This window comes from Charadrius vociferus, unplaced genomic scaffold, assembly GCF_000708025.1.
Source record: "Charadrius vociferus isolate BGI_N301 unplaced genomic scaffold, ASM70802v2 scaffold38, whole genome shotgun sequence".
NCBI classification, from domain to species: Eukaryota; Metazoa; Chordata; class Aves; order Charadriiformes; family Charadriidae; genus Charadrius; species Charadrius vociferus.
Window position 1 is genome coordinate 3,904,196 of NW_009650176.1, and position 11,751 is coordinate 3,915,946.

General features: G+C 37.3%; 1 protein-coding gene across 1 annotated transcript in view; it reads right to left on the reverse strand.

Moving 5' to 3' along the window:
* Positions 1–197: 197 nt before the first annotated feature.
* BCCIP (BRCA2 and CDKN1A interacting protein) overlaps positions 198–11,751 on the reverse strand; it is a 12,147-nt gene continuing 593 nt past the window's right edge. The window contains exons 2-8 of the mRNA XM_009892751.1: positions 11,692–11,748; positions 8,404–8,478; positions 7,633–7,713; positions 6,382–6,477; positions 5,655–5,842; positions 4,141–4,318; positions 198–613 (exon numbers count right to left, since the gene is read on the reverse strand). Coding sequence (XP_009891053.1) covers positions 443–613; positions 4,141–4,318; positions 5,655–5,842; positions 6,382–6,477; positions 7,633–7,713; positions 8,404–8,478; positions 11,692–11,748 — 846 coding nt within the window. The 3' untranslated portion in view covers positions 198–442. The remainder of the gene's footprint in view (positions 614–4,140; positions 4,319–5,654; positions 5,843–6,381; positions 6,478–7,632; positions 7,714–8,403; positions 8,479–11,691; positions 11,749–11,751) is intronic.

Consider the following 11,751-nt stretch of genomic DNA (forward strand, 5'->3'; position numbering starts at 1 on the left):
ATAAATAAAAACAGTATATGCAATATACATCTGCATCTTAACCCCTTGTAACTTTTTTGGACTTTTGACATAAACATACTTAACAGAAGAAACACTTAGAAAATGCACTTTTCTTAAGAAAAGGAATTGCATGCATTCTTTCATAACAAAAATATATTAATTAGTTTTGGTTAAAAACATATTGAGCAGATACTCAGTTTTTCTTGTAATATTGGGGTTTTATTGACTGCTTAATGATGATACCAAAGTATAATAAGATACAGTATTTAAAAATATTAATTTGATGGGTATTTTTAGTTGTACCACCTACTTGTCTTCTAAATGTACAGAGGAAGCATTTGAGCAGCACAAGACCATTAACTCAACAGCATTCTTCTGGAAATATTGTGAAGTCATCGTTCTGCGTGGCTGCTTTATAAAAAAACAGTGTTTGTAGGAAAGTTCATAGTGAGAGATAGTCTTTCAGTTTATCCATAATTACATTAATTCCATCAGCTGGAACTATCATAACAGTCCGCAAAGGTTTCATTGGTACATCATCAAAGGACCATCTGCCACCCAAACAGGTGTCGCTTTCCTCTTGCACAGAGTAGTTGAACTTCAGAAGGGCTTTCTAAACAACAGAAATAAATGCATTAGGATTAACATTTTTAATTAGCATGAAGATAATACATCATCTAAACAAAGTAAAAAAAAAAAATCACCGTTATGCATGTGCTTATTAAGAAGTTATCTTCTTCCCTTTCAAAAGGCCTACCAAAAAAAACTACAAGTCAACCCACTATTAAGTGCCTTAAACTATTTACTTTTCACAGAATTGATATAATTCATATTAAATTCTCAAATGACTGCTATCATTATATTTTGTTATCAGAAAAGAGAACTAAGCGGGGAGGGGGAATCAATTCCCCTTTTATATGCTTATTGTGCCTCATTTCAGATGGTTTTAAGACAGCATCTCATTCTTTATTTTCACATTAAGTAATGCCGACCCTTAGAAGCTATTGTGCCAACTAGCAGGGATCCTTGACCAATAACAGGAACATCAGGCTCTTAATAGACCTTCAACCCTGGAACAAGAGCAAACGACTAGCTGTGTTGTTTTAAGAATTAGCCGATCAGCCAAAATGCAGACAAAAGGAACAGTGAGAGAATGCAGGTAGAATAGAGCCTACCTTACAGATGACAGCTTAGTGTGGGCAATGTATGGAAGGTCTGCTGCAACGAACAGGCTCTGCCCTTTGCGTGGCCTACTCTAAAACTGCTGAGGCCTAAAAATTAACGTAACTGTAAGAATATGTGGTACAGTAATCCTCTCTTTCACACTGCCAGAAATTATATATTAAGGGGATGGGCACTAATATGAACCCTGAGCAGAATTTCAAAAAGTCCTTGGAAAGTCTGTAGATGGATGGAGCCACTGAAAGACATATTTATAAAGGTTGCTTCTTCAAATAGGTAGGCGTCCATAATGTGTATTATTTCTTTTCAGTGATACATACTGCATACAGATAGAATAGTCCATTTTTACTAGCTTTCCCAGACCAAATGCCTGATGGATAAGAAAAACTTACCTAGCAAATATTTCTAGTTCTCACACAAGTCAGATTAGGAAGTATGAACCGAACTCCTAAGTAGAAAAACTTATCTAACCCCTTACCTTTGCAGGGAAACGTAAGATCCAGTCTCCTTTTAGGTTTGCTATTTACTAACAGTGTCTCAAGGTTGTAAATTTAGTTTTGGAAGAACCATCAAATTGAGTGGCTTTGCTTAAGAACAAACAATTTGAGCAATGGAGGCCCTAAACCTTTAATCAATTCCAAGTCTGGTTATAATGGAACTTTTCTTCTGCTTCCTCAATAACATTTTAAAAAACAGAATAAAGCACAGAGAACTGACAAGTGCAAAAAGGCATCTCTCTGTTTTATTTGGCTCTAAGTGTCTGCCTCACCACATTTAATACTATTTTATGGCAATCTAATTAACGTTATGTGCAATCAGGGAGGATATACACTCCAACACTAATTTAACACATATACATTATTAAGTACAGAGATTAACTTAATACTATATCCTCCACAATGTTTAAAATTAATTTGTTAAAAACACTAGAAAGACTGTTAAAACAAAAAGCATGTTCAGTTTGAGTCTATCCACTTGAGTTGAAAATTATTGCTATTTAGATAAAAGCACACAATTAGTCTTTAAAATGCCACTCAAAATAACAAAACAGAAATAAATTCAAAATAGGCCTCCTAGAACAGAACACCCATGGACACATGGGCATCACAGGCTTCTACCCTTCAGTTTTTCAATAACATGTTTACATAGAGTTCAAGTTCATTTGGTAAAGCTGCTGTGGCAGGAACACAAAAAGAAAATCCCAAACTTGTTACTGCATAGAGGCTACAACAGTATTCCCTACAGCTAACAACAAATTCCCCCACTTACATTTTTCTTCTTCCCAAAAAATAAAATTACAGCCATACCATAGGCTCTAACAGAGAATGTCATGAATGATTACACACAGGAACCTTTCCATTAACCATATGATGCATGTACTTTATCTTGTAGGCACTGCCAGAAATGAACAATAATATGCTCTTGACAAAGAAATAATATTATAGAATAGTATTTTTAAAGCTTTGAAAAAAATAAAAAAAACATTGAAAAATTCCTTGCATTTCAAAGTACATTTTTGATTCAATTTCCTGCATCTTCCCCTATCCTGATTTGTTTTGGGACCAGCAGAATTGTGTAGACAGGTTGCCTCTGGAAACAGAAAGTACTATTTTTATCATTTTAGCACTTTTTATAAATATACTTGTCAAACAGAGACAGAAAAGGGAAGTGATAGCTACTTAATTGGATCTTCAAAAGTTTTTTATTCTAAGCATTTTTTTATAGTTAACAGGTATCCGAAAGGAAATAGATAAATCAGCTTTCACATAATACAACGGCGACACAAATGCAGAGTTATACTTGCATCTGTTACTTTTCTTGGGAAGAAATCTCAGAGAAATGCATTTAACTGCATTACTAAATCTAAATAAAGCCTCAACAGCTGTTTTTTTTCTGACACGGCACTAACTATGTAGGGGTGAGGAAGAGAGATCTGTGTATTTAAGAATTAACATGCATTGCAGATGCTCATCAAGACTCTAACAACAGAGATTCCTCTGCATTCTTTTGAATCTTTATTCTTTAAAGTGCTTAAAAACCTGACACATGATCAAGTTAGAGCACCCTTGCAAGTTACTACCTGTTGTTTGAGCTGCCACTCCTGAGCACCACTTGTGATGTAAATCACATTAGCTTGAATCTCACTGACATATTGAAGCTAACCTGCAGTTCCTGCAATTCACACACCCACAGTCAGACTTCTCTGTTCAGCTGACACAGCCATTTAACAAGTCTGTCCCATTTCTTATTACTCAGTTTAGAGAAGAGAACCGCCCTGTTCCCCAAACAAAAGGAATTTCAAACTTCTGTAAACTCTGAAGGCCTGGGACATTCTGCTAAATTCAATATCCAGATTTATTACCATTCGTTCATCGTAAAAATGTGGATATTTCATTCACAGTATTTCAACAAGTCTGACAATTATAACATCCAATTCAATGTCTTCAGTATTTCTATAAGAGATGAAGCTTGTTAATTCTTTGAAGCCAAGACACTGGCCGCAAGACAAAGTAACATCTGATCTTCCCCCTAAAGTTTCTGCTTATTGCAGGTATTCTTTGAATTTTTCCATGATTGTCATAGCACTGGAGACCCTATGAGGTAGTCATGCTGCCACAGGTAGAATCTACACCATACCGTCTTATAGTCAGGTTAATTGTGACCCAATACAAATAACATATTAGTAAATTCATGCCAACACAGAGGATTAATTTAATAATTTGGATTTATGGATGGCACTCCTCTCCATGAGTCTCTAAATACAAAAGGTGTTGTGTTCAATACACAAAAATAGGTTGCTTGCTCATCTGTCAATCCTACTCTAAAAAAAGCTGGATTTAATTTAAAAGATATGTGACTGTATCTTTTTTAAAAGCTTCACTTGAACTTAAGGTGAAACACCTTCTTTGCTGTCATGTAAAAAAATAACCATTTTAAATTAAAAGAATCACATGTTACCTCATAAAAGAATTCTTCCTCTGCATTTGCAAACATTAATTCCTCCTTTTGCTGATGTCTCCCTTCCCTCCTCTTAGAATTGCTCTTTGTAGCTTCTGTGAATGTCTTGCTGATAAGAAGATAGTAGTGGCACTTTCCACAAGGTTTGTTTGTTCTCTGTGCCTCAGTCAACTCTTTCCTAAAGATACATAAATGTTTACACACACAATTTAAAAATACATGTTCACATACACAATTTAAACCCTCAACAAGTGTGTAAGTAAACCTTATAATGTATTAGTACATAAAGGATATTCATACTGCAGCCTATTCTTTTAGAAGTGCCACAGAACATAAATTTTGCACACATATTCCTAGTATTTAAACATACTATTTGCACCTTAAAACAATAAAAACAACAATGTCTTTCCACACCTCACAATATAACCCTTTTTTTCCCGGAATCTTGTTCATGGCAGAGAGTCTGTGGAACGATTCTAAGTGCAACTCTCCTGAAAATTCATTGCATTATCACTCACATGAGGAACTGTAACTAAATAACTAAAGAGCAAGAAGACACCCTTGCCCACCTTTGTGTTAAACATGTTGTCACTGCAAAACCTTTAAGACAAAGAAGCTGAGACCTGAATTTTAGTTGTGACAAGTGCTGTACTAGTGGTAAACCTCAAAGCCAGGCCTTCAAGCACCTCATTTCTTTCTTCAAAAACCTTCCTGACCAACCCTATCTGTATATTTTCTTTCAGATCAAAGTATTCCTTAAAGGACTACTTTATTGTTTAAATAAGCCATGACAGCAGTCAACTTAATCCAACTTCTATTCTCTCATGTGAGGTGAGATAAGAAAAAAAAAAAAAAACTATCTTCATTTAATTGCTGGAGTTCCTTATCCAATACAATTTCCTTGTTCTCAACATGGCACTAAAACAATGTAATGATGTATCTCAATGGATTTGTTTACTTACTGCCACCCAGCCTATGATATAAATCCATTAATTGGTAGAGATGAACCAGCACCTAACCTGCTTCACTCAATTTACTTGAAACTAATCAAAAACCTGCCTATAGTTTCCATGGGCAAGAACTTATCCACCTTATCCCTCAATCCAAATCTTCCATTGCGGAACCAGACATTAACACATGAGCAGAAACATCCAAATTCCTCATTATCAGCGTGCTATAAGAAGTTCTTACTTTTAATTTTTTCTAGATCAATATGAAAATAAAATACAAAGATAAACTACAACATACATACAGCTATTTCTGCAGTAGAACAGCACCTATTCTTAAATTGCTTCCTTGGTCTTAAAGAGTTTGAAAAGCCTAAAGATATAAAAAATATTAAAAACTTAACTAAAGACCTTATACGAGAAGAACGTAATTTTTTCTGTTCCTGTCTTACTTGAATCTGTAGTACCACCTGTCTTAACATAGTTCTATATACATAAGATTTTTGAAAAAATATGAAGAAAAAGTACTATTCAACATGATGTCAAAAAAAACCCAAACAAACTTACTGAAGCTGCTGGTGCATGGGCAGAGCAATCTGTGGTGGTACATTAATGAATCTTTCACTTAGTAGAAGACCCACAGGCTTAGTACTGTCATTTAGGAGCTTATTCAGTTGTTCAACTACATGCTGTTCACAGCTTTTCTCACAGCGACTTAGAATCAGTTCTTTGATTTGTTCAGCACACTGTGTACCCTAGAATCAAAAGGTATACTTTCTTTACATTATAGAACAATTACTTATACAATAAAAACTTGAATGTGAACTTCAGGGGAATATTCTACAGGCAAACTGGCAATTTCCTTAAGCAGTCTCCAAAGTACCGTACAATTTCTCTGAAATTATCTACCAACCCTGAAGCTGATGGCAAACAAAGGTTCTTAACGGACAGGAACACAGCTAGGAGCTGCAACACCAGTACACTCAACAGCAAAACTCAAAAGCTGTGAAAGACGAAAGTGAAGAAATACAAGAGGCTGACAGCTCAGTTACCCTGGAACTACTTACTGGACCTAGTTTTAACTCTATTCCACTCTTTGCTTTATGTTCGACCTTCAGTAAGTTACACAGGACTAGAACCAGAAGAAAGCTAAGTGATGTGCAACTTTTAAAATCATAGTCCTCCATGGTGGAACTCAAAATCCTGATCTGACTGTCTAGGGTTGTTATACAAGGCAGAAAAGCAGGACGCAGTCTCACGTATTACAGTCTACATGTTAATAAGGAATACCAACCTTCCTTTCCGTTAAGTTCAAGCAGCTTATAAAACCAAAGACTTCATCATCATCGTCATCATCATCGTCACTAATGTCTTCTTGGGCTTCTGCTTGCTATTTAATGAAAGAAAAAGTAACAATTCATATTGACATTCTATTTCCACTCTCTGCAGCAAGAAATGTTTTTCTTTCCAGAAGATGCTCAGCAGATGACAACCATCTAGGTAATCTGTACAAACACACAACCTACAAATTTTGGTTACGGTTATGAAAGTGCCGCATCATTGAATGTCTCTGTGTACTTAGAGCCAGCTATATAGAGAGCCAGGTCATATATCTTCTACTGCAGGATCTTTTGAAAGGCACTAAAATTTGATAGCTCACATATAATAAGCAGCATCTTGGTACAAGGGATGGCAATATCTTAAGGAAAACCAATTTTCTTCAGTTTCTAACATAGGGAAATAAACTCACAAAAGTATTAAAAACCATAGAGCAATAGAGCTTTGATAGCAAGTGAAACAAAAAGCTCAACAAAACTCTAAAATGAAAAACTTGGGAAAAGAACTGTGGGTCATGCAGTTGTAATATAAGGATCATATTAAATTTGGGCAGAAAAACTGTTGGAACAGGACAGAAAGGGAACGTATAGCAATGATGCCATGCAATGTGGTACAACAGCACAACTGTGCCCCGTGGGGGCAGCTTGTTTGGGTAACCATGGACATGCCATCTTGAGCACCACACAGTACTGAACAGCTTCCTTAGCCAGGAGTAACTCAGGAGTCTCTGCAGAGTGCTCCACTGCCACAGCAGAACTTGTTCTGGGATCTTGTTCTCATTTCGGGATACTTTCCTATGCCCAAAGAACTCGGCACAAAAGGAAATTGCATGGAGGATATTTTTGGTCTATATCTCTGTATGTATATACTGAGAATGTAGGGAAATCACAAGGTCCTATTTCTTATGGGGATGGTAAAAACTTCACCATAGCATTTTCAGCATTATTACTCTACTACACCAACATTCAGAGAGAAAAGTGAAAAGCCTTCCATATGTAAAAAGAAACCAACCAAAATAATAAATCAAATTCATTGTTTGGTTCAAAGTAGGCATGGAAAATTTCAGCTCCCATAGAAGAATTAATCTCAAAGAAAAAAAGCAAGAAAGCATACCAATTACAAAGACAGGATCCCCTTCTGAAAGTCTGTTATGTCATTTCAACATAAAAGTATTGTACTTCATTTACAAATGTAAATTCTATCTTACCTTGATAATACTTCCAATATGATTCTGTTGTATTAATATATCAGTTAATTCAGCAGTATTAACAGGAGCTTTTAGAAACAGCTGGAAAATAAGAAACAAGTATTAAGTTTTAGGCCTGATGATATACCATGGGCCACTTAGTACAAAATAAAGTCATTAATTTCTCTAAGTTGTTATGCAATACTCTGTTCCATTTTTGATTTCCATTTAGTGAGTCAGTTTAACTTCCTTCAATATAATACTGTAAAGACTAAAAATCAGCTTCTTGAAGCGCTTGCTCCTCAACCCTCCGCAAGCTGGTATTTTGCATACCTGGTATCCTTTTAAGTTTGGCATGATCTGAAGGCTTGCTGAGCATAGGTTTACAACAGAAACAGCCAAAAGAAGACTGGAAGCTGCCAGGCTGAACAGATACATTACTAGTCTGGGTTTTAAGGGTTGCAATTTACAAAAAAGCCTCTCCAGGAAGCTGATTAACATTGAACGTGGTTTTCTGTCTGGGCAGCAACTGACACAATGAAGACGGAAAGATGGTACACACTGTGGAAGAACAGCCTTACAGTTCATGGGGTGAAGTTCTTGAAACCATGGTTTAGGAGACACATGTTCACTGTGGGTATAATTACTGAGCTGGGTGTAATTTACTGAGCTGAAGCACAGTAAAGCTATGAATCAATACAGATAATGTGAAATGATGACTTTGCATAACTCTTTAGATATTATTTAGATATTAATGGACATATCAACCCAGCTAACAAAAAGTCAAAATACCTGTTGTAGTAATTTCTTTATCCCATTATAGTCATTGTCTGATATGGAATGTGCTTCGAAGTCAATATTCACTTCCTATGAAAAAGTAAAATACAAAAATATCAAACATACTTTGCAAGAAGCTATAACAACACAAAGCTAAACTGTTAAGAAACTTGAAGAAAAGTGACAGTCCGTATCAGAAATGGAACTTATTTCCATCTTTTGGTAATCTCAGCAATTGTTACCATTTCTTCTGTAATCTTTAGAGAGCATCTATGAAAGTAACTTTTTAAAACTAACTTACAAACTGTGTTGTGAATAAACCTTTAATGCTTTGTTCCTACAATCTGGTTCACACAATTACGTTTACTGTAGCCACATAGACTCTTACTCTAGAGATGTCTGATCCAGGCAGTTAAACTCTTAAAACTGCAGGACTGGAGTTTAATGCCTTGGCGGAAGAAGAAGATTGCTTCAGACATTTAAACAAGTACATCCAAAATCATACTTCTGCTATTTCCTCAAATCCTAAAGGTATCATTAACCCCACTCTGGAAGTCTGTTCAGTAGGCACACGATGAGATCTTGTCACAGCAAAAGAGAACATGAACTCCTGCTTCTCCTTCCAGAAAAAATGCTGTGCACCTAGCAAATGTTTTTAATGGTAATCTATATTAATAGTACTGCCTGCCAAGGTTGCCTTGCCTACCTATTCTGTGAACCACTGTTCGAGACCATCCACATTTACTTTGCCTTTCAGTTGTTAGTTTGGATTCCACTTTCTGAACAATCCAAACAACTAAGCCTTACTGTCACCAATTAAGCCTCATAAACCTCTCCAATCCCATATCAAGGTCATGGTCTTTATTGTCCACTGGGAGAACACACTTAAAAGCCTGTTTACAATGCAGAAAACAGGTACACAACCACTTGGGGAGGTCAGGGGAAGGGAATAAAAATCAGGAGACACGCTCAGATATTCTTCTTTGGTGCAAGGCAGCTCTATAGAGGTAACCGAGAGCACATTATTTACTTGGGAAGCTACCTATCTAAGAAAACAGATTGTATCTCTGGTGTATACAGCATTCACTCCTGGCATCCAGGAAGTTTCTTTCTGCTTTAAAATTCAAGGATCTCACTGAATGATTAAGCCAGTAAATTCTGAACAAAACACAGTTTACGGTGGTTCTGAATACTGTGCAAATGATAGCCATAAAATTGATATAAACCAAAGGAGCACTAGATGTTCTAACACTGGTCTTGCTTCATGGCTTTTCCACTACCCAAAATAACGGCCTGGTATGACAGTTTACAAACCCTCCATTTTTCATCTATTAAAAAAAAAGGCAAATAAAGACTCATCATATATTTTGGTGTGTCCTGTCTTGCTACTGTGTGCTTATTCTCTTCCCCCTGCGCTGCATCCAAAGCAAACCAAGGGCGTGCAAAGCAAGCTGTTACATGCAACAATACTCTGTTATGTACAATACAGCAGCGAGCAAAGCTCCGTCTCGGCAACCAGGCCCTACTTGGCAATCATATTCTTGTTCTCAGACTGACAGAACTACCACGTGCCCCCTTCTATGAAGAAAATATCTGCATAAAAGAAGAGATTTTCCTTTTTCCACCTGGAGTGGTACGAGGTGAAGGGAAAGGCTAATATGGCAAAAATAAAAATACTGAGATGTACAGAGAAACAAGTGCCCTTTAAGTATATGAATTCACAAATTTCTAAGTTTGTACAGTTATAAATGTTTGGTACATTTCTTTAATATTAGCAATGCACACCTTGATGTCTTATACAAGAATTGAGGGAAACTCAATATATCTTTATATCAAGAGTTACAAACTGAAATAGATGTAATAGTGACAAACCATCCTCAAAAGTTGGAGTTACTAAATTAAAATAAGCATTACATTGCAAATTTTCCCCACTGCACAAACAATCGCAAATAAAACACAGTAGTGCACACCAGCGCAGGTCATACAGAAACCATCCGCAAAACCCCTGTCACTGAAGACTCAAGAAACTTCATCCACAAACACCATAATATAAACCATTGTCCTACCTACATTACACAGGAATACTGAGCACTTAAAAAAAAAAGGAAGAAAAAAAAGGATTATTGCCATTAGCTTTAATTTCATAGTGTGTAGTAGTGTCTAGACAGTAGTGCAACTTCTATCAGTTTCCAAACACTGAACAGTACACAAAGTATTAGCAGTGCTAGTCAAGAACTTCATAAACACATGTTAGCTCAAACTAAGTCAGTACCCATTTAACACAGCACACATTTCTAGAAAATGGTAAATGTGCTTTTCCATCGTGTTAGTATGACTGCTAATACAATTAAACCTATGCTTTTTGTCATAATGCAGTTTTTAAAAAAAGGTAGGGTTAAGGTTTTATTTGCTAACTTAAGCTAACTAAGGCCTCATCTAAGAAAAAGGAAGATAAAGTGAAATCCTGGTGAAGACGATCAAGTTAGCAAAATATTTAATTTGAAATGTACCGAGTTAAAACCCATAGATACTTCTATTCCTTGACTCTTTCAAGCCCTGTGAAAATGACAGATTCCCCTTCATCTGAAGATTTTAATAAGATTTCCAAGTCACAAGTCAGTGCATATCTCTTCCTTTCCTAGAATGGGGGACTACTCCCTCAGCGTCGCATTTCACACCTAAATAACACATTTTCACACACGTCCAGGTGCAGATATATAAAAAGAGAGAGCGACCTCATAAAATAAAATTTTATTTCTGTGAGGTCTGGTGTTTTTTCTTCCCCCCCCACCCCCCCCCAGTAAATTAAAGCAAATCTCCTGTGATGAAAGCATTATTTTCAAGGAGCTGCCTCCAGTCCCACTCAAGAACAGATACAGGCAGGCTACATGTGAGGGTCGAGTCTGTACAACTGATTGTGGCGTCGGGAAATCCAACATTTAAAAAAAAAGAATAAAACAAACAAGCAAAAATTAAGACTCTCCGACAATTAACCAAGTCGATTTTACCTCACCGATTAACGATGTGCTACTTGCGCTTTACCAGAGGACCTGGAGGCCGCGGCCCCAGCCTGGGCCCCCCCCCCCGGGTGCCTCCCAAGGGGCTTCACAGGGGGACACCCCCTCATCCCCCCCAGCTCCCAGTCACGGCCTCGCGAGCCGGGCTGCCCGTTTCTGTCGTTTTAAGGCTTATTTTGGTGACAGTAAAGGCGGGGAAAGGCTCCGGAGGGCACCGCGGGCCCGTGAGGGGAGGGCGCGCGCAGGCCCCGCGCGCCGCGTGAAGGCCGGGAGGGGCCCCGCTCACCTCATCGATCCTCTCCTCCTCCTCAGAGTCCGACTCCGGCTCCGACCCCGACTCCGGCTC